The sequence below is a fragment of the Oncorhynchus nerka genome, linkage group LG12 (genome assembly GCF_034236695.1).
Source record: "Oncorhynchus nerka isolate Pitt River linkage group LG12, Oner_Uvic_2.0, whole genome shotgun sequence".
NCBI lineage: Eukaryota > Metazoa > Chordata > Actinopteri > Salmoniformes > Salmonidae > Oncorhynchus > Oncorhynchus nerka.
This window is the reverse complement of record NC_088407.1, coordinates 61,531,275-61,557,626: the sequence shown is the minus strand read 5'-3', so window position 1 is coordinate 61,557,626 and position 26,352 is coordinate 61,531,275. Positions and strand designations below refer to the sequence as shown.

Below are 26,352 nucleotides of genomic sequence, written 5' to 3'. Positions count from 1 at the left end.
CTCTCATGATGTTTTGATAACTGTAAACCCCACTAGGACAAGGTGATTTATCAATATATTTGCCCGGATTAACGCCGCAAAAATGAAATGCAAATTAGCTGCTAATATGGCTATCATAAAGAACTACGAATGCCATGATGATCTGAACGAGACTGCCGAATCGAGGCAAAGGTAAGAATCTCTGGATTAACTATCTGTTAGTTAAATGTAAAAATGAATAAATTGGCAAAATATCTTTAAATGGACAATTATGTGAACTATCTTGTGCTAGTTTTAAATTGACACAATACCTGTTAGCAAAAGTGTCAGCTAGAGATGACGTGCAGGATCTTGTAGCGATTTGTAGTTTTGCATGATGCAAATGTTATTCACACCAGATACTGACAGATTTTCTGATCCAGACCCTACTTTTTTTAAGGTATCTGTGACCAACAGATTCATATCTGTATTCCCTGTCATGTGAAATCCATAGATTAGGGCCTAATGAATTCATTTGAATTGACTGATTTCCTTATGAACTATATGAACTCAGTTAAATCTTTGAAATTGTTTCATGTTATGTTTTTGTTTAGTGTAATTACACTCTGAAATGGGAGCTTTCTGATTATGTCATGAAGATGATTGAGTAGCTAGGAAGTGTGGTCAGTCAATCACAGATAGGTCTATCAATCAGCACTAGGTAACTACAGTACAGGAGTTCAAGTTCTCCATCACTGCGAAGGATTTCCATCATATGGATTTGTTTATAAAGGTTTTCAATGTTTTTATATTAAAAAATATTAAAAAGGTGGAATTGGTCAAACTCACAGTTTAAATGTACAAAATGATAATCTTTCCCTAAAATCATGATGGTCATGACTTTTTACATGAAAGGGGAAGTTAGATTGTTTGAGGGGCCAAGTTATCTGAGATAGACAGTTTTAGTCATGGGATTTTGTTGTTGTGGCTTTAACGCCTGCAACTACCATTTTAAATACTCTTCTCTGTTTCGGAACATCAACGTCATTTTGTGAATGATAAGGGAATTATTTTTTCTGAACAGGCTATCATCTCAACAGTTTATTATTAGCTCAGCAAACCATCAAATTTACATAGCTTAGATCACTGCTGTATGCAAATAGTTACTGGATTGATATACCTTTTTGGTTGAGTTAGTACCCTCTGCCTGATAAAGAACTTATGTTGTTGTCTATACATTTTCTTTATTAAAATGTGATTTAAGAAACATTTCACAAAAAATATACAAAATAATATTTACAAACTATATTTACATTGATGTAATGTAAATCAAATATGCAGTAAACATGTCATCTATTTAACAACGTAATTAAAACAAGAGGGAAAACATTCTTCACATTTCATATTTTCAATTTACTCTGTTAGGTGTATCATATCTGGTTACAAGAAACATACACCTATATCCTTGTAAAAAATAGCCACTCACTTTTAAACATACAGTGCCTACAGGAAGTATTCATACCCCTTGACTTATTCCAGATTTTGTTGTGTTCCAGCCTGAATTAAAAATGTATTACATTATTATTTTCTCACCCATATACACATGTTGACAAAGTGAAAACATGTTTTTAAATGTATTGAAAATGAAATACAGAAATATCTAATTGACATAAGTATTCACACCCCTGAGTCAATACTTTGTAGAAGCACCTTTGGTGGCAATTATATTTTTGAGTCGTCTTTGGTACGCCTGTAGCAGCTTTGCACATCTAGATTTGTGGATTTTCTCCCATTCTTCTTTGCAGATTTTCTCAAGCTCATAAATGAGATGGGGAGCGGCATTGAACAGCAATCTTCAAGTCTTTCCACAGACTTTCAATGTGATTCAAGTGTGGGTTTTGACGATGCCACTCAAGGACTTTCACATTCTTGTTCTGAAGCCATTCCAGCATTGCTTTGGCTGTATGCTTGAGGTCATTGTCCTGTTGGAACATAAATCTTTGCCTCAGTCTAAGGTTGTTTGCACTCTGAAGCAGGTTCTCATCAAGGATTTGCCTGCATTTGGCTCCATTCATTGTTCCCTCTATCCTTAACAGTCTCCCAGTCGCTGCTGCTGAAAAGCATTCCCATAGCATGATGCTGCCACCACTGTTCTTCACGGTAGGGATGGTGCTAAAAAGGGTGTTGAGCTGTGCCTGGTTTTCTCCAGACATAGTGCTTTGCATTCAGGCCTAAGAGTTACATTTTCGTATCATCAGACCACATAAAATTTTGCCTTATGCTCTCAGAGTCTTTCACGTGCCTCTTTGCAAACTCCAGGCACTCGGTCATGTGCCTTTTTTTGCTTCCATCTGGCCACTCCCATAAAGCCCATTTGTGAAGTGCATTTGTGAAGTGCTGTAGAGACTGCTGTCCTTTAGATGGGTTCTCCCATTTCAGCCAAGGAACTCTGTAGTTCTGTCAGATTGATCATTGGGTTCTTGGTCAAATAAAATCAAAGTTTATTTGTCACGTGCGCTGAATACAACAGGTGTAGTAGACCTTACAATGAAATCCTTATTTGTAAGTACAAGCCCTAACCAACAGTAGAATTTTTAAACAAAAAAATAGGTTTAGGTTAACAATAGATAAGTAAAGAAATACAAAATAAAAACACAGTCAAATGACAGTGAAAATAACAGTAGTGAGGCTGTATACAGGTGGTACCAGTACAGAGTCAATGTGCGGGGGCACAAGTTAGTCGGGCTAATTGAGGTAATATGCACATGTGGATATAGTTAAAGTTACTATGCATAGATGACAAACAGAGAGTAGCAGCAGCGTAAAAGAGAGGGTTGGTGGTTGGGGGGGTGGCGGGACACAATGCAAATAGTCCGTATAGCCAATGTGCAGGGGCACCGGTTAGTCAGGCTAATTGAGGTAATTAATATGTACGTGAATGTATAGTTAAAGTGACTATGCATAGATGATAAACAAAGAGTAGCAGCAGCGTAAAAGAGGGGTTTGGGGGGGGGTAGCCATTTGATTACCTGTTCAGAAGTCTTATGGCGTGGTGGTAAAAGCTTTTGAGAAGCCTTTTGGTCCTAGAGTTGGCACTCCGGTACCGCTCGCCATGTGGTAGCAGAGAGAACAGTCTATGGCTGGGGTCTTTGAAAATTTTTAGGGCCTTCCTCTGAAACCGCCAGGTATAGAGGTCCTGGATGGCAGACAGCTTAGTCCCAGTGATGTACTGGGCTGTACGCACTACCCTCTGTAGTGCCTTGCGGTCGGAGGCCGAGCAGTTGCCGTACCAGGCAGTGATGCAACCAGTCAGGATGCTCTCAATGTTTTGAGGATCTGATAACAAATCTTTTCAGTCTCCTGAGGGGGAATAGGTTTTGTCGAGCCCTCTTCGCAACTGTCTTGATGTGTTTGGACCATTCTAGATTGTTGGTGATGTGGACACCAAGGAACTTGAAGCTCTCAACCTACTCCACTACAGCCCCGTCGATGAGAATGGGTTTGTTCTCGGTCCTCCTTTTCCTGTCGTCCACAATCATCTTTGTCTTGATTACATTGAGGGATAGGTTGTTATTCTGGTACCACCCGGCCAGGTCTCTAACCTCCTCCCTATAGGCTGTCTTGTCATTGTTGGTAGTCAGGCCTACCACTGTTGTCTCGTCTGGAGTGTGGAGTCGTGCCTGGTCATGCAGTCGTGCTTGGACAGGGAGTACAGGAGGGGACTGAACATGCACCCCTGAGGGGCTCCAGTGTTGAGGATCAGCGTGGCAGATGTGTTGCTACCTACCTCACCACCTGGGGGGCGGCCCGTCAGGAAGTCCAGGATCCAGTTGCAGAGGGAGGTGTTTAGTCCCAGGATCCTTAGCTTAGTGATGAGCTTTGAGGGCACTATGGTGTTGAACGCTGAGCTGTAGTCAATGAATAACATTCTCACGTAGGTGTTCCTTTTGTCCAGGTGAGAAAGGGCAGTGGAGTGCAATAGAGATGGCATCATCTGTTTATGTGTTTGAGCGGTATGCAAATTGAAGTGGGTCTAGGTTTTCTGGGATAATGATGTTAATGTGAGCCATTACCAGCCTTTCAAAGCACTTCATGGCTACAGATGGGCTATGGGTCGGTAGTCATTTGGGCAGGTTACCTTAGTGCTCTTGGGCACAGGGACTATGGTGGTCTGCTTGAAACATGTTGGTATTACAGACTCAATCAGGAACATGTTGAAAATGTCAGTGAAGACACCTGCCAGTTGGTAAGCACATGCCCGGAGCACACGTCCTGGTAATCCATCTGGCCCAGCAGGCTTGTGAATGTTGACCTGTTTAAAGGTCTTACATCGGCTACGGATAGCGTGATCACACAGTCGTCCCGGAACTGCTGATGCTCTCGTGCATGTCTCAGTGTTGCTAGCATTGAAGCGAGCATAGAAGTGATTTAGCTCGTCTGGTAGGCTCGTGTCACTGGTCAGCTCGCGGCTGTGCTTCCCTTTGTAGTCTGTAATAGTTTGCAGGCCCTGCCGCATCCGATGAACATAGGAGCCGGTGTAGTAGGATTCAATCTTAGTCCTGTATTGGCACTTTGCCTGTTTGATGGTTTGTCAGAGGGCATAGCAGGATTTCTTATAAGCTTCCGGGTTAGAGTCCCACAACTTGAAAGCGGCAGCTCTAACCTTTGGCTCAGTGCGAATGTTGCCTGTAATCCATGGCTTCTGGTTAGGGTATGTACCTACAGTCACTGTAGGGATGACATCCTCGATGCACTTATTGATAAAGCCAGTGACTGATGTGGTGTACTCCTCAATGCCATCAGAAGAATCCGAGAACATATTCCAGTCTGTGCTAGCAGAACAGCCCTGTAGTTTAGCATCTGCTTCATCTGACCACTTTTTTATAGACCGAGTCACTGGTGCTTCCTGCTTTAAGTTTTGCTCGTAAGCAGGAATCAGGAGGATAGAGTTATGGTCAGATTTGCCCAATGGAGGGCGAGGGAGAGCTTTGTATGCGTCTCTGTGTGTGGAGTAAAGGTGGTCTAGAGTTTTTTTTCTCCTCTGGTTGCACATGTGACATGCTGGTAGAAATGAGGTATAACTGATTTAAGTCACCCCCCTGACCAAGGTCCTTCTTTCCCGGTTGCTCAGTTTGGTCAGACAGCAAGCTCTAGGCATAGTCTGGGTAGTTCCATCTTTTTTAAATTTCCCAATGATGGACACCACTCTGTTCTTGGAAACGTTCAACACCCTAGAAATGGTTTTATATCCTTCCCCAGATATATGCCTAATCACAATTCTATCTCGGCGCTCTACGGGCAGTTCCTTGGACTTCATGGTAGTTTCTGCTGTGACATTCTCTGTCAACTATGGGACCTTATATAGACATGTGTTTCTTTACAAATCAGGTCCAAACAATGGAATTGGCCACAGGTGGAATCCAATCAAGTTGTAGTGACAGATCAAAGGAATGATCAAAGGAAATTGGATGCACCTGAGCTCAATTTGGAGTGTAATAGCAAATGCGTGTGAATACTTGTGTAAATTAGATATTTCTGTATTACATTTTCTATACAGTGCAAAACAAACATGTTTTCACCGTCATTATGGGCTATTGTGTGTAGATGGGTGAGAAAAAAACATTTAATCCATTTTGAATTCAGATTAATGAAACAAAATGTGGAATAAGTCAAGGGGTAGGAATACTTTCTGAAGGCACTGTATATCAATATGTATGCTCTTAATACTGTATCATAGCAGCACACTGAAAAATGATGAAAGGAAATATGCAACAGTGCATTGAAACATCCATTTTTCGCCTTTTTCCTTATCTGAGGAATTTGGTTGGACAGGGAATCCGGTATTGTCTTTCGATAAGCCATACACTCCCATTGCACACATACACAAAGCCTCAAACAAGTATACACACACATGACATGTTATGAAGGGTTACAGCACAACCTAAAAGATCGCTACAACATGGTCACACACTGCTGGGGTTTTGAGGTTCAACCAGTGGACAACACGGTCACATACACAAATCATTAGGGTAACACAGTGACCAGGTCGGGTGTACAGTGCATAGTATGCTTTGGCATGCTGACATCCAGATCGTAACTGTGGATGTTACATTCAGGAGGAAGGCCACAGGAGTTTAAATCATTGGTTAAAAAAAAGAAGGAAAAAAACTCTGAAATTATATAAAACAAACATCAAACCACTCCAAACCTCATCAGTCACTCCAGTAGATTAAGGCTAAGATAGTTTGTTACACGTCTTTAAAAATGGCATTTTCATCAGTCACATTTACTCGTACTAACTGGCAAAACTGCAATTTAGAACGTTGACACAGAAACACTCCACAATGACCATCAAAATCATGTGCAGGTGATATGAAAGCAAGTTTTACAACTGTGATGTGATGTTTTGGAGGGATATTTTGCAACGGTCGTGACTCAATGTCCTCTACCTCAGGGCTTCTGAAAATGAGGCTCACGCAGACGATTGCACCTAGTGTTGAGGCAGTGAGTCATGATTACTAGCTGCCAGGTGCGTTGTCCGTTTTGACATGCTTGCCCCACAGCGAAGCGGGTTCTTCTCTCTGAATAGCCATGCTGGGAAAAGCCCATGCAGCCCCCTGGACTGGATGATGTGTCGCTCCAGTTATGCATCTCAGTGTGGGGCATGGACGCACCTCCAGACAAACAGGCTGCAGAGGACACCGGAAAGGAAGACGCAAAACATACTTATTACTGTAACAGTTAGACAGCAGTCTAACCTACAGTATTTCATACACCATTACAATGTTTATTTAATTGTTAATTGCTGCAATGAACCAAAAACACTACTAATGACAATGTTGTAAATTGAGACTTTCAGAGGAATATTATACGAATAGAGACGGGAGTTCTACCTTCTATCGTCCCCGCCAGCACTAATGACGAAGCGATCCCCACTTGTGAAGCGAATATTAGTCAAGTGGGCTGAGTGGCCCAGAAAGCGTTTATGTTTGGCCTGCAGGGAACAAGAAGTGTTTTAACAAAATGGCTACCGCAAAATACCAGTAGCTGAGCTAAATTTAGACTGAATTTAGAATAGATGCATACTGTAGGTTAGGTGGCACTGTTATTATGTCATCCTGGTCAACCACAGGCACAATAACATCACACAGACACATGAATGGTACACATTGAAACCACAAACATAAGCCCGGAACACATTAGTGGAAGTTCACCAGCAAAATAAATAACTCCATTCAAATCAATGTCGAAAGCTACTATTTTATTTAAGTCAAAGTGAATAATGTAGACTAATGTCCAACATGATACAATTAATGAGTAGTCATTCAACAAGTATTAGCAGTTGTAAAAAATATGCAGTATTACATTTTTGTAAGTGACGTAAATAAAGAAATATATTCTATTCTATAACTGTAAATGTATACATTTCTGCCATCTTGGATTCATAAGGTACAATTCAACCAGAATTCAATATTTACACAGATACACAAATCAGCATCATAGAATACAGATTATACTTACAAACTTTTCTGGACATGGAAAGTCAAACAGCTTTACCATTCCAAAGTCATCGCCTGTGACAATGTTCAGGCCAGAGTGGGACACACAGGCACAGGTGACGTCTGCTTTGTCAGTGTTACGGGACCAGATCCCCACAACCTCGTCCCCCAGGACACTGACCAGACAGTGAAACATCACACGTTAGACAGGAAGTAACTCCAATGATCATGTGGTGCTTTGACGGGCCTTTTCTCAATTTTGAATTTGCTCAACTACTGTGTCCTCTTTCCTCAGTCCTCTCTCGCCTCCTTATGAAAAAGGTCAAAAGGTAATCGAGGAAAGGCGGCGAGGAGAAGGAACATGGATGAAAATGCGCTTGTATTAAATGAGACTCTACTCACACATCAACAGGCAAATTATGTTTACAGGGAAGAAGGAATCCCAAAATAAATGCAAAGTGAGGATAAGTAACATATCGTTTTTAACTGTTGCATGTTTTTCTCCTTCGAGAAAACAACTGCTTTAAACGGGGTGTGACAGATATCAAAACTCTTCCACGAAGAACTCAGGTAGGATACACATGACTGTCCTCGATGAAAGGTGGCTAACGAGGAGGCGAGGACACTCTTCCGTTCGCCTACTAACTAATTGGCACTCTCTTTGACCACTTGACCAATTATCGGTTTCCAGGTCACAGAGGAGAGAACAGACTTTTTCCCAAATGAGAAAAGGCCAGGGTGTAACCCCTGTGTCCCCAGTATGGATTACTTCATATGGACACGTCAGTAGTGTGATTACTATGGCCCTAACATAACACACACTCACCTTGTCCATGTGGCCCAGGTTATCCTGTCTATGACTGCCTGCTCTGTGGCCTGCTTCCCAGATGGTACCTCATACACCAGCCGCTTGTAAGCACCAGTAGATATCTGTTTGGGTAATAGCAAATAATAATGCAGTCTGAATATTGTGAGAGTTTCATATTGGAGAGTTAGTCCACATTTGCACAATCCTAGATACACAGATCTTGTGCCTCTACCTGAACATAGCAGCTGTCTGCAGAGAAGTCCATCTGCATGACAAAGCTGGGGATGTCCCTGCAGCAGTTAATACGGTTGAGTTGTGGTCCAAGCGTCAGGTCGTAGAAGTCAACCGCACTCTCACTGGAGCCCACTGCCAAGTAGCGTGAATCTGGACTGAACCTGAGGAAGAAACATGTTCAGTAGAAAATGTGTCCTCTGACATTTGTTCCAACACAGAGAAGAATACTCAGTACACTTGGGACATGTTTCCCCATAATAAGCACTGTGATTTTTTTATAGGGATCCCCCCCCCACCTGATATCTTGGATGGGGGAGCGGCGGTCCCTTTTCTTGCCCCAGATCTTGAGTGAGGTGACCAGCAGGATAATGAACTCTCCGTTCTTCATGCCGATGGCCACCATGTCCCCCTCAGGGCTGTAGGCCACCGTACGTGCTGGGTGGCCCAGGTTCACCTTGTTCAGCATCTTCTGTTACCCCCCAAAAAATTCAACACAGAGAAAGTCAACACACAAGGTTCTTATAGTGCCTCACTCACAACACATGAGTAGTACAATACATCTGTAAGAAAGATTCCATCAAAAAGCTAACAGGACACACAGAGGCTCCTGACCTTCTCTGGGATGTCCCACAGCCTCACAGTGCCATCCTCTGCAGCGGACAGGAACACATCCCGAGTGGGATGGGTGCCCACACCCCAGATCGGTCCATCCATGTGGCCGTTCACCAGGATGTTGCACGCCGCGTTCTTCTCCCCCACCTCAATGATCTCAGCATTCCTCGTTCCTACAAGGATTTTACCCTTCAACAGAAACAAGGTAAATGTGGATGAAAAATCCAGATGTGGACTTGATCCTTAACCAAAGCATGACTCATTACCATATTCTTCATTCCCAGTGGATGGTGGAGAGCCTAACCTTTCCTCTGCATACGGAGCGCACACAGTCTATGATCTGTCCGGTCTCCAGGCGGAAGGCTCTGCAACGCTTCAGCTCCTGGTCCCACAGCTTCAGAGCACCTCCTTCCTTTGACCTATAGGGGGCACCAAAACACAACACCGTTGTGACTACTGTAAACCATTCAGGTTTCTTACAAAAACATATTTAGGAATGAGAGTAAGAAACCGTATTAAATAGCACACTTAGATGAATTAATCCAAATCAGTTTATTGAGTTCAGAGGGCTAACAATAGTGGTAGCTGGTACAGTGAGGAGAGGAGCAGTACTCACGGCCTTTCCTTGCCTCCTGTAACGATGAGGCCATCTCTTAGTGTAGTGTACATGGTGAATACAGGCCCTGTGTGGGCCTTAGCCACTACTCTCACTAGAATGTGCTCCTTCCACACACACACATCCCCACTAATAGTACCTGTAAATGTCAAGTTATTCTGAAACAAAAAAACAAAAACTGCACTTATCTAGTGATCTGAAAGAGCAGAGGATCATTGCACAGACAATCAAGCAGTACAAGAACCAATTACATGGCATGTTATCATCGTTGTTATCTGTATCATCGTTGTTAACCATAGCCAAGTATATTCAATAGGCTTTTATATGCATGTAATTATTTCTACATTTATCATATCATACTACACACCATTGTCATACCTTTGAAATGAAAGGTGGGTTATATTCAAATGTTTTCAACATGAATTCAAGTCATTAGGAAATAAATGAAATAAGTATAGTATGGCTTAACAATAAGCCAAATGTCAAAAATATTAACGCTGATTATACATATTCCATAGGGGAAATTGCATATGCGGTAACTGTATTGTCCGATTAGGTATCATATGGCAATAGAGAGTGGGGAATGGACTTACAGCCCCAAAAGCCACAGAGAGCATGGTCTGCATGCGGGCGTCCTCTATGTTACTCATCATGCCCTTCTTACTGAGCAGAGCCCGGCCCGCCAGCGTCCAGAACCTCACATGCTTGACACCCACAGACACAAACTGGGTGTCCGAGTCTGGACGGAACTCCGCCACAAAGATCCGCTGAATGTGGCCTGACCGACTGGCCACGTTGGCACCTTAAGAAGAATGATTTATTAGAACAAGCTCTGTAGGTGATACATTGACCTGTATTAATTCCAGCTGGGCACTAACAGGTGCACCGTGATGAGGTGAATAGCCTCTACTGAGTCAGTGTCAGGTGTTTACCTTCTTGCCACTTCCAGATGGTGATGGTGTGTTCTGGGTCCAGACCCACAGAGAGCAGCAGCTTCCCAGTGGCACTGAAGCTGACCGAGCAGACCCCCCGCGAGTGGAAACAGCGCAGGACAGACAGCGTCTGCTTGTTCATGGCGTCCCACACGTGAATGGAGGGCGACGTGGCTGAAGGAGGGAACAAGACAATTGTAGATTCAAGCTTCATGTATGCTGACTGAGAAGAGGACAGAAACGTTTGGCCCAAACTAAATCCACAAATGAAATGATTATGTGATTGTGACTTTTTGATTAAAAATAGTTGATCATGGATATTAAATATCAATGGTACATTCATATAAAAATGTGCCTTGAATAAAGTAGCCTACTAATGTAAGTGGGGGTCAAACAAGAGCTGCAAATACTTCAAAGCAAGCAAGTTTGTGTGAGGTGCACATTTGACCTTCCCATCTAACCTACTAGGTGGCAGTGTATCAATATAATACATTGTGGATGTAGCAGAACAGGGTTCCCCAACTGGCGGCCCGCGGGCCGAATTTGATCCACGGGTGGTTTGATTTGGCCCCCCCAAGTTTTCTGAGCAATAATTTTGAAAAAAAATGTTGATGTCGGACATAGAAGTCTGTAAAAACACCAGTTATTAGAATTGTTTTAATCTGTTCCCAAGTATTCCCATCCCACACTTAATAGAGAGACACGTGATCGTATACAAATGTAAGCAAGGTTTGAAATGATCATGTTTTTGTCAAATATTATATCTGTTTGGGATTCGTGAGGTCAAATTGCAGTCTACAAATGATTTGTAATTATGTTCCAGCTCCCTGACCGTCCGCTCAATAAAATAAAATAGCCCGTGGCTGAATCTAGTTGATGATACCTGTAGTAGAAGGTATCTGAGTAGCTGTCGATCAATTAAACCATGCTCTGTATGAAGAAGATTAGGATATTCTCAATCTACCATAAGAAAACCATCTTCATATTTTCCCTTTAGTTTATTGAAACCCTCTCCTTCAGAACAACATTCTCTGCTGTCTGGAATTAACCAAAACTAGTTCTTACCTGACATATCACCAGTATCACCTGTAAGGAAAAATAAATAGTTCAAAAATACTAGTAAGATCAATGGCACCACTACAACTCTATGACACTATTTTACACAGTCCAAGTGTTAAGAAGATTTTTGTCAGCATACTGTATTGTAGTAGTCTTCCTCATTAAGAGCCAATAGGCACATGGGAAATGTACAAGGAGCTCCTACATGCAGCTTTTGATTCTCTCTTTCCAGACAAATAACAGTTGTTTACAGACTTTGACTTTGTTTGATAGGTTTCTGTGGATTGCGAGGCACAGAGCATGCGTGACAATGATTATTTTTATTCAACCGTGTGATTATACAGGTTAGCTGCTTCAGAGCACAGATAAGAGAGGGTAGGGGAGCACAGTAGTCCCCCAGCAGAACACACAGTTACAACATATAGGGAGAAAAACACGAGGTCAACCTCTCACAAACATACCTACTTGGCCAGTTGCTACCACGTTGGGGAATTTGGGGTGTTGATTGATAGTCAGGCACAGAATGTCATCACTATGTTCTATATAGAAGCTTTGGCAGGCTGCAAGGAAGCACACACACACACACGCACACGCACACAAAGATATATATGAATTGACAGTTCTCGTAAGAACATGAAAGAACATATTTAGGATCTGAAAGAACAGCATTAAGACTCATTCAACAGAACTGTAAAACTCTGTTCAGATGAACACAACTCTGCCCATCCCTTCTTTACTCTAACCCCCCACCTGTGGTTAGGTTGAGGACGATGCCAACAGAAGCTGTGTGGTAGATGATATCTGCCCCCTCATTCAGGTAGTGGACGTTGTTGCGGCAGTCATTGCCACGGTAACCAAAAACCAGATCCAGCACCAGGTCCTGTGGGAGAGTCGTGAAAGGGCCAGGGTCAGAGGTAATCCCCATAGCTACAGAGGGCGAGACAATTTTCTTTTTTGTCAGTGCCAGGAATGGCAGAACAGCAGGAGCATGTACTTCCTCAAAATGAAATTAGGATGAAATCAGGGTCCCTGAAGAGGAGGTCTGGAGTGGACAAAGAAGAACACTTGATTCTAAAGGATTGCATTACCAAAACAATGACCAACCCATTTGCTGAATGACAAACGCACTTGATGAAATAGGTGGGTTGCAATAGCCAACATCCATAAAACATGATTTGGACGTGTGTATTTGTCCTGAGGTAACACAAGTCTCACCTCGATGGGCCTCTTCTTCTTGCCCACGTTGTTGGTCTGCAGCTTCTCAGGCTGTGGCAGCGCCCTGCTAACAGGAGGTCTGACACAGAATAAGAGGAGCTGCTGTGTATGATCCCATCGACCAATCTTTCTCAAGTCAAAGATCCAAAATACAAGTCAAGACATTCATGAAACACGTATTTCCAGAAGACCTTTCTTGAGCTTGAGTATGTACTCAACAAGTGAAATTTGCGTCTGAAATATTTAATCAGAACTTAATATGGACCAGAGGAGATGTGTCTTACCTTGACCCTCTTCCATGGCAGCGATAACAAAGGGAAAGGGAACATTAGAACAGGGGTTCTGACAGCACAGCGTTCACAGCTGCCCCACCGACACAGCAGCGTAACACAACACTGACACTGCAGCCACTGAGGACATAAAATACACCATATTCAGCACCACGGAGTATCCATAACAACCAGCACCTTCAGGATCTCTATGACAACCACTAACCAGCACCCATAGATGCTGCACGGGTTGTCCAACCATAGACTGAAGCAGACATGATTTTTTATTATAGCCGGAAACCAAAAACATTTCCAAAACCCAAATAAAGACCTTATGTACGGCTTATTTGGACAATAGGTTATGTGAAATACATATATTAACATCCTTTATCAATCGATACTTGAGATAGCTGAAACTGAGATACTGTATCTCAGGGTTTACAGTATATTGTGCCTAGCAAGAGGTACTTTTCCCTAAAGTAATAGTTATGTCTTGTGTAAAGTCTCTTACCTGACTACCCCCTGCCTTCAAGTAGAATGAAAGAGGAGAGCAGGACAGACAGAGACAGATGGACAGACATTGAAGAGAGAAGAAGAGAGAGGTGAGGTTATCCTCAAATGGGCAGTATGAATTCACGTAAAGGCAAAAAATAAACGTGATTGAGTAAATTTGAATTGACACAAATTGAGTTGGTGGACCGTTTGGTCTCACTTTGATACATTCACTATGAGTCCCCAATTGGCTGTGCTTTCACTACATCTCGTTTCACTTTAAACTGATTGGCTCAAAGTATTTTGACTGTTCAAGATTTGTCCATCATGTGTCCAATAAAGAAAGCTCAAAAGAAAAAGAAAAGAAAAAGATTGGATCCCTTGGGTGTCTCTCCACAGTCCTGTGGTTCGTTACCTCTCGTCCACAGACGGCTCCTTCAGCTGCAGGTGGGGTTTGACCCCAGTCATGGGACGCATGTTGGTGGATAAGGCCTTGATGGTGTAGTTGATCTCATTCTCCCTCGTCACATCACTGTCATAACCTGGCCAATGACAGAAAATATCACACAGCCTTTTTACCATCTACGGGAGGCTACATAGAATGACGTATTAGAGGGAGGCTAAATATATCCGTAGATAGTGACTCTGTGAGGACTTCAGACTGAAGCCCCCGGTTTAGCTTGGGGTGTATTTCTCACCCCCATCATCCTCGCTCTCGATGTCCGACTCTTCACTGTCACAATGTCTGGCCTCCCGGTGCCCCTCTGCCTCGTGGGTCCAGATCATGAGGCACGTGTCACCCCCGCCGACCGTCACCAGGAGACCGTCATCATGCGTCCAACGCACGTTAGTCACATGGGTACTATGGGCCACGTAGCGCTTGAACTTTGCATACTTTCCCTGTGGGCAAAAGAAGCATTAACTTAAAATAAAATTGTTTTAACATTAGCATAGAATTAACATTACATTAGTGTAAATGTTACAATTTTATAATTAAAATGAAATAGTCATTTAGCTCGTATCCAGAGCGACCTACAGTTAGTGCATTCATCTTAAAACAGCTAGGTGGGACAACCACATACAAGCATCTCAGTCACAGTAAGTCATTTTTTCTTCAATAAAGTAACTATCCACAAAGGTCAGTGCTAGTAGGAAAAAGTAAAGTGCGAGTCTGTGCAAGGGTGTTTATATTTATGTTTTTTTAGAGGGGTAGGGTGGGGGGGGCTTGGGTGCTGTGTGGTTATTTAAGATATTTAAGAGGGTTTACATTCCAGTAAGGGCAAGAGGACATTCAAATATAATATTTATTATATTATAATAAAATATTATTAACAGTGTCTTACCTTGACAGGATACCTGAATAGCTTGACGTATCCCAGATCATCCCCCGTTGCTAGCACCTTTCTGTCGTTGCTAAGGCAGGCAGCAGTCACCTCGGTAACCTCACTGACCACAGGCCAGATCCCCTCACAGGACGTCCCGAGCACACAAGTCCATGTGCTCCAGTCGATCTTCTCCACCTGAAGGAGAGGAGGAGTGAGGAGAAGTGCGAGAAAGGAGGAGAGGAGGACACCAGTGGTTCCTATGAGATTTGACACAGCACCAGCCTGACAGACTCTATCATCTCTAACCCCTATCTTCTTAGTGCCCCCCGCTCTCTGTGTCTCACAAGGTGTCTGAATGTCACACAGTATAAGGCCCTAAAAACACTATCCCATTGAAATTGCCAGAATGAGAACGATGCTGGTGAAAAGTGGGCCGTGTTAATGCTTGAATGCCCTTCCCGCGCCGTCCTGTGACATGCCAGGGGAGGAAGTAGGCCAGCCCCTCTATACCCACCACAACGCCATGAGCCATGGCAGCAGTGTCTGTGCTGTGCTTACCTCGGTAGCAGGAATGGTCTGCTTCTTCCCCCGTGGAGCTTCGAAAAATAACCGCTCTTTAGCACCAGTGTTTACTTGAAGTAGTTTTCCTGTGAATGAGAGAACACAGTTAAGATTGAATCAGATTACAAATTAAACACGTTTGTAGCATTATCATTCAGTTTTATACTTGGAATAACACAAAACAACTATTTATTTACCCAGGATTTCAACACATTGTGAATGAGCCAACAGTAACAATTGCCTGAAATACAATGGCTTTGGTTCAATTCCAGTCAGTGTAGGTGTTAAACCAACATGTTTACCTCTCTTGTCCCAGTCCAGATGGGTGATGTAGGTGTTAAACCAACATGTTTACCTCTCTTGTCCCAGTCCAGATGGGTGATGTAGATGTTAAACCAACATGTTTACCTCTCTTGTCCCAGTCCAGATGGGTGATCTAGGTGTTAAACCAACATGTTTACCTCTCTTGTCCCAGTCCAGATGGTTGATGTAGATGTTAAACCAACATGTTTACCTCTCTTGTCCCAGTCCAGATGGGTGATGTAGGTGTTAAACCAACATGTTTACCTCTCTTGTCCCAGTCCAGATGGGTGATGTAGATGTTAAACCAACATGTTTACCTCTCTTGTCCCAGTCCAGATGGGTGATCTAGGTGTTAAACCAACATGTTTACCTCTCTTGTCCCAGTCCAGATGGGTGATGTAGGTGTTAAACCAACATGTTTACCTCTCTTGTCCCAGTCCAGATGGGTGATGTAGGTGTTAAACCAACATGTTTACCTCTCTTGTCCCAGTCCAGATGGGTGATGTAGATGTTAAACCAACATGTTTACCTCTCTTGTCCCAGTCCAGATGGGTGATCTAGGTGTTAAACCAACATGTTTACCTCTCTTGTCCCAGTCCAGATGGGTGATGTAGGTGTTAAACCAACATGTTTACCTCTCTTGTCCCAGTCCAGATGGGTGATGTAGATTAGGGACCCCTTGCACACCCCCACCCTCTTGCTGCTCATCACATTATAGATGTCCACAAAGCTGTCGCCCGACGCCACCGCCAGGTACTTCCCTGCACCTGAATAAACACAGCAGCCATGTTTCAAAAGGGTTTCCTCATGTGTTTCACAAGACTGACAGACCTTCTGATCAGCAGCCAAGACAACACAAATAAAATAAACTCTGACTCCATATCTACAGTATGAGGTCACAATTCTTTATAACAAAAACAACTATCTTGAAACCCTTTTAAGTTACTATCAGTGATGTGTTGGGAAACTGGATCGAGAGTTTAGTTTCTAGCTCTCACTTTATCCTCCCCCACTACTCTCTTCCCACTCAGACAGACTTTGTCTCTCCCTGCCTGGCCTTGTTACATACAGTAGTGTATTTGGGTCAAGCCTGCAGCAATACCTCTTCTCCTCACAGCAGGGGGAAATATGAATACCTGGCCACATCTCTGCCTATTTTTGATTTATTTTTAAGAAAGTTCACTTTTACACTCTGTCTTTCTTTCCTCAGGGAAGAATATCTGGATGGGGTTTATAGGGAGGGAGGGATGAAGAGAGGGAGAGGTGGAGGGAGGCGAGCATCTGACCTGGTGAGAAGCGTATGTCTGAGATTATGTCCTTGCGGTGGTGGAAGGACACGAGGTCCTCCAGGGTGTCTGCGTTGACGATGAGGAAGCTGCCGTCGTTCAGGCCCACCGCCAGGGCCTTGCCCTCAGGGGAGAAGCAGCAGCAGCGCCCCCCTATGGAGGACGTCAGTTAGTACCAATGCATCTAATAACTGTAAGAATGCACCACAGAAAGAAAGGAAGGAGGTGAATGAATGTAGCATAGACTTCTCTATTTTGAGGGTTGAGTGACTCACCTTTCTTGAGCTTGCGTACAGCCAGCATACAGTGGCTGGGGGACAGGTCCCATATACGCAGGGTTTTGTCATCGCTGACAGTGGCACAGAGAGGGAGATGAGGATGAGTGGCCAGGCCCCACACCTCACCCTCCATGTGACCCTGTGGACCCATCAAATAGATAATATCATTGAATTCAGTGCAGCTCAGTTCAACCTAATCAAGGTCAGAGAGAAAGGAGTAAGGAACCACATTTTATAGGGTGAACCATCCTCTGACCCCTACATAAAATATTTTATATACTTAGTTAAATAAATACACGTCTAGCACAGCCTTGTATTTGGCAAGCACACATCCACAGATTTATTGTTAGAATTATTAAGTGCATCATGAAAATCAATGGAGGAGCCATTGCTTCTGTTGCTTGGCTTCACCCATAAGAAATTGCTCATTTGCTCTAGAGCATTTGACAAAATAAATCAATAGCATTAGTTCTGGGTTTCCTATGGGTCAAAGGAGGCCTGGGGAATTTGAATTTACAAAATTAAAAGTCTGCAGTGCAAATGTATCAGTCTTGTAAAAAGTTGCCTAACTTTTTCTGCAACATTAATCCAGGGAAAGGGAAAGGGAAGTGGGGATAACTAGTCAGTTGTACAACTGAATGCCTTCAACTGTAGTGTACAGTAGTTTTACAATGGTTTCCAAAGTGATGGGACAGTTCCCCTCACTGCCAGTCTGTTTGCAGGATTTAAACCCCAAAATAATGTGCCCCCCAGCTGACCCCTTCATTACTGACATCTCACTGGCTCCCACAAAACCAAACAGCAAAAACCTGGCTGACACATCCCTGCTGGCCGGAGTTACAGCTGGAGCATGGCACGTGTGCTGGTCATTGTGGCATTTGTGACAGACAGTTGACTTTTTAATGACACTGTATGTAACTCTGTGTATCCGCTCACCTGGACCAGCAAGGTGATGGGTCCACTCTTATCCACCTCCAGAATCTCGCCATTCTTTGTCCCCACCAGTATATAACCATGACCAAGAGATATGGCACGTATGGAAGGGTTGTCCTCCAACAGCAACCCTATAGAGTGAATTATAGGATAACGTCAAAGACCTTCACTTTAACCAGCGTCAGAGGAAGCAATCTTCATTAAAGCTAAACGGATTGAGTGTTTAAATGGATTTCCACTGAATGATTCCATTGGCGTTGGAGCTATGAGCCCAGTATGTAATGTGATTGGCTCCACGGCGGCGGTATGAGAGAACGGTGGTCTTTTTACCTTTGGAGCCTGGAGCGAGGACTGCTCTCTTGATGGCGTACGTCTTGAGGCATCTCTCAAAGGTGTTGTCCCACAGAGCCACTATGCCGTCCTTCCCGCCGGTCACAAATCCCTACAGAGTGGAACGTCACGAGAGAACAGGAGATAGATTAGAATCTCTCTTCTTTAATCACTCACATAGCATCTTCGTATAAAACTGACAACTGAAATAATACAATTCTAGTACTCTCTTCATTGACAATACTACACCATCAGAATTGTAATGGCACAAACAAAGAGAGAAACAGAGATAGCGAGAGAGGAAGAAAGAGAGAGATAGAAAGAGAGCCGACTCTATTTGACATTTCAAATGGCCAGTGTGTTAACCCCTTCCCTTCCAGTACCTTCTCCAGGGCGTGCATACTGAAGACTGGGCCATCATGGGCTTTGACTGTCTTCACCAGGAACATGTCCCTCCAGATACAGATGTCTCCTGTGCACGTCCCTGAGAACACCATCTCCTCTGTCCAGCCATACACAGCACACATCATCGTCTCGGTCTTCCCCATGTTGCCCTTACGCCCGATCAGACCACCACCTGAAAGAGAGGTTGTGTCAGTAACTCACATGACAACACATCACACCGTTCATCGAGACACTGCTGAGTCAACTCTCATCTGACTTTGGGGTCTCTTACCTGTTTTATGCCAGAACTTCATATGCTTTATTCCTGCTGTGATGAGCTTGTCAGGACAGTATGGATTCACTTTGATGACGAAAATCTTATCCTTGCTTCCCCTGAAAAATGATTGCATTAATTCCATTCACACAAAAATACTGTGGATCTGAAATGGAAGAGGAATACACTTAGAAGGCAGTTAGTAAACAGTGCATCTGCATAGTGTGGCTGCCACCCTCCCTAAGGGCTCTTAATCACTTCACATATGAACAATAAGGATCAGTAGCCTTTCCTGTCTGATCCAATGGAGATGTAGTGCACTCTGGGATGGCTCCCTAATCACTGGCCTTTCCTGTCTGATCCAATGGAGCGTAGTGCACTCTGGGATGGCTCCCTAATCACTGGCCTTTCCTGTCTGATCCAATGGAGCGTAGTGCACTCTGGGATGGCTCCCTAATCACTGGCCTTTCCTGTCTGATCCAATGGAGCGTAGTGCACTCTGGGATGGCTCCTAATCACTGGCCTTTGAGCTGCTGCATCACTACATGGCCCTCACTGAGGCCAGAGCAGTACTGACACCTACTTCATCTCTCGATCCCTTTCAAGCTCACTGAGGCCAGAGCAGAACTGACACCTACTTCATCTCTCGATCCCTTTCAAGCTCACTGAGGCCAGAGCAGAACTGACACCTACTTCATCTCTCGATCCCTTTCAAGCTCACTGAGGCCAGAGCAGAACTGACATCTACTTCATCTCTCGATCCCTTTCAAGCTCACTGAGGCCAGAGCAGAACTGACACCTACTTCATCTCTCGATCCCTTTCAAGCTCACTGAGGCCAGAGCTGTACTGACACCTACTTCATCTCTCAATCCCTTTCAAGCCTTCTCACTCACTGAAGCCAGAGCAGAACTGACACCTACTTCATCTCTCGATCCCTTTCAAGCTCACTGAGGCCAGAGCTGTACTGACACCTACTTCATCTCTCGATCCCTTTCAAGCTCACTGAGGCCAGAGCTGTACTGACACCTACTTCATCTCTCGATCCCTTTCAAGCCTTCTCACTCACTGAGGCCAGAGCAGAACTGACACCTACTTCATCTCTCGATCCCTTTCAAGCCTTCTCACTCACTTCCTTCCATCCCTCTCTCTTCCTCCCCCTCTCTCTTTTTCCTCCCTCTACTCTATCTCTTCCCCTCACCATGCTCCTCTCCCAGCTGAGGACTAGGCAGTGCAGTGCACAAGGCAGGCTCTGTCAGGCCCCATTTCCCTCTGTCCGCCTCACTGCACTGCCCACCAGGGCCTGCAAAGGAGATTAGTGCAGCTCCAAGCTGTCTCTGAGCTGCCACGGGAGCACAGTACACAACAGCTACGGCACGCAGGCTCTAACCAGCCTGAATGAATTCCAATAGACTGTATTATAGCTATGAATATCAAGTGCAAAGCCATAGAGGAAGAAGACCAGCGAAGACTGGGAGAAATGGGGGTGCCCATATAGATGCTAGATGACTATTTTGGATATAGATGCTAGATGACTATTTTGGATATTTGCTCGTTTGAATTGCCATTTCGATTTTACATAATTGTCTATTTCTAAACGGGCACTTTTAATTTGAGATTAGCGCCCACGGTGAATGCAGTCTGAACCCAGGTAAGATGGATCCGGGTTAAGATGGATCCGGGTTAAGATGGATCCGGGTTGAGATGGATCCGGGTTGAGATGGATCCGGGTTGAGATGGATCCGGGTTGAGATGGATCCGGGTTAAGATGGATCCGGGTAAAGATGGATCCGGGTTAAGATGGATCCGGGTTAAGATGGATCCAGGTTAAGATGGATCCGGGTTAAGATGGATCCGGGTTAAGATGGATCCGGGTTAAGATGGATCCGGGTTAAGATGGATCCGGGTTAAGATGGATCCGGGTTGAGATGGATCCGGGTTGAGATGGATCCGGGTAGAGATGGATCCGGGTTAAGATGGATCCGGGTTAAGATGGATCCGGGTTAAGATGGATCCAGGTTAAGATGGATCCAGGTTAAGATGGATCCAGGTTAAGATGGATGGGCAGGAGATCTGCTCCAGACATACACTTTAATCATTCAACTGTGAGTTGGCAGGGCCAAGTGTTCTCTATTCAGAAAGTCTGCAGGGTGGTTCCCCTCTCTCCTCTCTTTATCAATCAACCAGTGAACCCTCCTATATAAATGTCCACATTTAAAGTGGAGGTGCTCAAGTTGTCTAGAGAATTAAAGGGAAGGTTTAGATCGAGAGCATTGATGTACTTGTTGTTGTTCTCTCAGCTCTGGAGCCTGTACTGTACAATGGCCAGGGGATGGTTGAGATGCTCGACATTGCATGGCTGGACACGTATCTGTGAATCAGTGGGGCTGGATGACTAATTTATCCTGCAGGGACTACTGACCGGGTTATAGCCTGTGGACAAAGATCTCACATTTCCATGACTACAACCAAACTGAATCTGCACCAAAACTAGTATTATGAGATCAGCATGTATAACACGAGCTAACTCACAGAGAAAACAGAAAACATTCTCTGTTCTTGTTTTTCATCAGTAAGAGCGCAGTGTTCCTAAAGCATGTCAACCCACTAGAACTTATCTTGACCTTTGACCTCTCCAGTCTCTGCCTATCAAGGAGACAGCTGTTGAGATCTGAATGGCTCATCTGAGATGCCATAACAGCCACTGTACTGTACCAACCTGATGGCTGAGAGCTTCTCCCCCTTCCTCCAGTCCCAAAGGACAATGGTGTGGTTGTCATCCAGCCCCACCGAGGCCAACCGCTTGCCATCCGCTGAGTAAGAAAAACAAAACACAACTTCATTCAATACAAAATTCACAGGGAGGCTTCTTATTTACTCTTGTTTTGTGAGGAACAGTAAACTAGCCTGCTCCCTGGTATGATCCATGGCATGTAATGGCAGCTATGCCTCTGTCTGTGGCCAATTAGTGGGAGAGAGATGAGCACCTTTTCCTTGATGTGCCAGCCTGCCAGAGTACACTATCTCTGTAACATGTTTGTTCAGAGCGATGCTCTTAAATTGGCACAGATTTTAACTCGCCCCTCCTGTGTGAAGGAAGAGTTATTTTTCTTCATGGCTGACTGAGAATGTCAGGTTAGATTAAAGCAAAAATGGATCGTTGTTGTGTTCAATGTGTTACATTATCTGGAGAGTGTATGGAAAGCAGCTGTAAACAACTCTGGGGTATTACCTGAGAAGTCCAAGGCACACACTCCCAGTTGGTGGAATCCTTTCAACACAGACAGGGGTGTCATAACCTCTGTATCCCATACGTGGATGGAAGAGTCTCGCCCCACCTGGACAGACAGAAGAATACAATTAGCTTCCACATAATGCTTCCACTCATCCACAGCAACTTCCACACCCATTCATGACAATTCAATCGTTTTAGCACAGTCTTGGCAGTAGGAAATCATCTTTGGTTACTCTGCACCATAAGCATATGAGCCTCCATCTCCCAAAGGCACCCTTAAGAGGTCAGCCTCTCTACCCTTAGGCCCTGAGAGGGGTTGCTACTCTATCCCTGTCTCTGAATAGTTCATTGGTAGCAGTTCTACTTACCTGGCCTGTTGCTACATAGTCCTTGAGGGGGTGGATGGCCAGGCACAGGATGTCGTCGTCATGGCCCATGTAGAAGCGCTGGGTGTTCTGCTGTCGGTTGTACACCACCCCCACGGCCGCCACGTGGTACACCATCTCCCCTGTCTGGGTGTAGAACAGGTTGTTCCTGCAGTCGTAGCCTCTGTAGCTGGAGCACCACAACACAGGGAGCAATTATTGAGATCAATAATAATGAATGATTAATATCAGTCACAATCTATCTCTTGCTTGTGTGATGTTTGATGGTATGTGGTGCTGCCATGGATGATGGTATGTGGTGCTGCCATGGATGATGGTAATGAGGTGTCCTAACCCGTGGATGAAGTGTAGCTTCAACCCGCTCCCTGGTGCTCTCTCCCTCTTCTTCATGGCCACCGCACGGTGCTTCTCCTTGGACAGCTCTTTGAGCTGAGGCAGATCTTCTTTGTAAACCTGGACATGGAAACACAACATGAGGAATCTGTTAAGGTTTTTACTCAATGTAACATCAATTGTTTTTCATATGCAATGTTCACAAATGTGTCATTTTCAAAGGCAAAGCCATCTGAGAGGAGAGCAGGTGTTGTGTCACTAACCTGCCGCCGATATGTGAGGTGTGTCTCCTGCTCGATCTCGGAGTCCATCTCAGGCACGTCTGACTGGTCCGAGTCCGACTCCTCACTGTTGGAGTCGCCCAACGTCTCTGCGGGAGAAGAAGACTACATCATTTCTATTCTACCACCCAGCTGCTCCCACATCAGTCTGTTCAATAGGGTTAAACACACTAATCCAGAACTAGCAGACAACCAGTATTGAGTACCATTTTAGCCAACACCAAAGTGGATCACAGAGCAATTAGTTTGCTGGGTGAAGATGACATCTCATATTCATCAAGCAAGCCTTTTAAAAGTCCACTAATTGGTGGACTGCTTGCCCCGTTCCACAGCCCTATTACTCAGACTGAGACATAAAAATGCTGATGCAGAGAGACTCGGTTGGCCGTGCCAAGACCAGGCAGTGAGTAGCCCTGGCACTGCCAGGCCGGTACTCGCTGGTCCATTAGGAAAATGAAATGGAAAGGCAGTTAGTGTGTGGTTTCATTTGACAAAGCGCAGCGCGGCTCTGTCTGAGACCATTTAGTTGAGAAACATGACTTACAAACGAGGACAAGGTTGTAGGTGCTGTACACAAACACAAAAGTGCTCTTCTATGAGCTGATGTGGAAAGCTTTTAGCTGGGATAAGGAACCTCCTTCAAGGGGAAGGATCACAGACTTCGCTGCACGTCAGAGTCATATTCACATTGAGCAGGAGTGATGCTATAGAATAGAACGAGGGCAGTAATAGAAATGGGACAGCGACGTACCTTGAGGTGCTATGTGAAGAGCTTCCTTCATCTTTCTGTCTGTGACAAACTTCCACTGGAACACTGAGTGGTCAGCTCCACCAATGGTTATCACCCACTGGTAGTCATGTGACCACCTGGCATTGGTTATATGGGCAGAGTGACCTAAATACTTTTTAAACTTTGCACCTGGGATAGAGAGAAGAGTAGTTCCAGGTTAATTTGTGAATGCATGAACTGACAACGTCCACGAATAGAGGAACCCATGGAAATCCTCACCTTTCCTTACACACGGGTACCGTAATAGTTTCACTAATCCATAATCATCTGCGGTTACTAAAACTTGATTATTAAAGTTGGCGTCAACAGAGTTGATGTCATTGATCTCCGAGTACTTGGGCCATATTCCGTTGACCTCGGGGCCCAGCACACACGTCCACGAGGACCACTGCACCAGCTTCAGCTCTTCCCTGTTGGTGATCTCTTTACCGCCTGTGCAGAAAGACAGTAATAACTCCATCATGTGCAACTAAAGCATCAAATGAGCAGCACATTAGTCATCATGACAATGTTGTCTCATGGTCATATGTAGGGCCGGCACAATTATCGTATAACTGTGTAACCGTCAATTATGGACAATGACCAAACGGAAAAGAATAAACATCATAATCGTCTCAATACATTCATATTAGAAGGGGGAAGGGATTCAAATGTATTTTCAAGTAGATACACAGTAGTTTACACAACAGCAGCTGAACATTTTTACATGAAGTTGGCAAAGTTGTTCATCATTTTACAACAGGACGGCACAGTCGAGAGGAGAAGCTACATTTCCAAAAGTTCCAAGCAGTCAAAACCATTTGTTTTTGAGCCAGGGGTGTCACCAAGGCTGTGTTATATGTAGTAGCTCATTGTCAAAGATGGCCATTTGAATGACAATTAACCGTTACCCAACATTCCACAATCGTCACAACCCTAGCCCTACAACAAGGCATACATGACACGTATAGCTGTAAAATATCATTCATAACAGTGTAGAAACGACAAGAGAAATCCTGTCTTAGCCGGTGCACTTTCCTTCCCATAGAGAACAAGGCTCTTCACAGTGTCATTTATCGACATGCTGAGACGTCTCATCGTCAGACTTACTTGGCATCCTGTAGAAGAGCCTCTTTCCGTTGCCGTCATTGGTCTGCAGATACTTGCTGTCTGTGGACCAGTCCATGTGTGTGATGAAGCTAGTGGAGCCGATGCACTCTCCCACCTTCTTGTACCTCTGCACCACGCCGTAGATGTCCACAGAGTTATCATTGGAGCCCACGGCCAGGTGAGCTCCGTCAGGAGAGTACTTCAGCTCATGGATGGCCTCCTTCCTGTCTTTGATGTGGACCACCTCTGTCATATCTCTGTGGAGCGGGAGGACGTTACTGGAAAGGTCATTCACTATATTCTTTAAATAAGAAACAACCATTCTCTAATCAAATTGAGTATCCAAGCATCCACTAACTTGTCATATTGTTCATGAGTAATGAAATTGCAAAAAAAGGAAGTTAACATAAAGTTCATACCAAGCTAATCAGAAAAAAATCCGATGTGCCCTTTGACCTCTGCCCTGTACTCACCTGACCCGTAGGACGGTGAAGGAGCCGTCCTTCATGCCCAGCGCCAGGTGAATACCGTCCGTGCTCACAGCTGCACAGCGGATAGGTTCCTCCATATTACAGCGAGCTATCAGCGCATGATCTATAAGGCTCCATATTCTACAGAGACAGAGGGAGAGGGAGAGATAGAGGGAGAGACAGAGAGAGGGAGAGACAGAGAGAGGGAGAGAGAGACAGAGAGAGGGAGAGACAGAGAGAGAGAGAGGGAGAGACAGAGAGGGGGAGAGACAGAGAGAGGGAGAGACAGAGAGAGGGAGAGACAGAGAGAGGGAGAGAGAGAGAGAGGGAGAGACAGAGAAAAATACAGGGAGAGACAGAGGAAGAGACAGAGAAAAAGACAGTGAGAGACAGAGGGAGAGG

General features: G+C 44.4%; 1 protein-coding gene across 1 annotated transcript in view; it reads right to left on the bottom strand.

Annotated features, from left to right (window-relative positions):
• Positions 1–1,046: 1,046 nt before the first annotated feature.
• The window catches only part of LOC115138521 (echinoderm microtubule-associated protein-like 5), a 59,496-nt gene continuing 34,190 nt past the window's right edge, over positions 1,047–26,352 (bottom strand). The window contains exons 8-43 of the mRNA XM_065025712.1: positions 25,954–26,091; positions 25,481–25,737; positions 24,611–24,823; positions 24,353–24,520; positions 23,584–23,690; positions 23,322–23,440; positions 22,970–23,156; positions 22,599–22,704; positions 22,086–22,179; positions 19,387–19,487; positions 19,094–19,287; positions 18,711–18,822; positions 18,384–18,511; positions 17,445–17,586; positions 17,170–17,322; positions 16,519–16,650; positions 15,578–15,666; positions 15,038–15,214; positions 14,393–14,594; positions 14,110–14,236; positions 13,714–13,728; positions 12,934–13,012; positions 12,469–12,598; positions 12,180–12,278; positions 11,725–11,745; positions 10,660–10,833; positions 10,321–10,529; positions 9,728–9,885; positions 9,416–9,530; positions 9,112–9,300; positions 8,796–8,968; positions 8,498–8,660; positions 8,284–8,387; positions 7,480–7,633; positions 6,852–6,952; positions 1,047–6,647 (exon numbers count right to left, since the gene is read on the bottom strand). Of these exons, the coding sequence (XP_064881784.1) occupies positions 6,611–6,647; positions 6,852–6,952; positions 7,480–7,633; positions 8,284–8,387; positions 8,498–8,660; positions 8,796–8,968; positions 9,112–9,300; positions 9,416–9,530; positions 9,728–9,885; positions 10,321–10,529; positions 10,660–10,833; positions 11,725–11,745; positions 12,180–12,278; positions 12,469–12,598; positions 12,934–13,012; positions 13,714–13,728; positions 14,110–14,236; positions 14,393–14,594; positions 15,038–15,214; positions 15,578–15,666; positions 16,519–16,650; positions 17,170–17,322; positions 17,445–17,586; positions 18,384–18,511; positions 18,711–18,822; positions 19,094–19,287; positions 19,387–19,487; positions 22,086–22,179; positions 22,599–22,704; positions 22,970–23,156; positions 23,322–23,440; positions 23,584–23,690; positions 24,353–24,520; positions 24,611–24,823; positions 25,481–25,737; positions 25,954–26,091 (4,867 nt within the window). The 3' untranslated portion in view covers positions 1,047–6,610. The remainder of the gene's footprint in view (positions 6,648–6,851; positions 6,953–7,479; positions 7,634–8,283; positions 8,388–8,497; positions 8,661–8,795; positions 8,969–9,111; positions 9,301–9,415; positions 9,531–9,727; positions 9,886–10,320; positions 10,530–10,659; positions 10,834–11,724; positions 11,746–12,179; positions 12,279–12,468; positions 12,599–12,933; positions 13,013–13,713; positions 13,729–14,109; positions 14,237–14,392; positions 14,595–15,037; positions 15,215–15,577; positions 15,667–16,518; positions 16,651–17,169; positions 17,323–17,444; positions 17,587–18,383; positions 18,512–18,710; positions 18,823–19,093; positions 19,288–19,386; positions 19,488–22,085; positions 22,180–22,598; positions 22,705–22,969; positions 23,157–23,321; positions 23,441–23,583; positions 23,691–24,352; positions 24,521–24,610; positions 24,824–25,480; positions 25,738–25,953; positions 26,092–26,352) is intronic.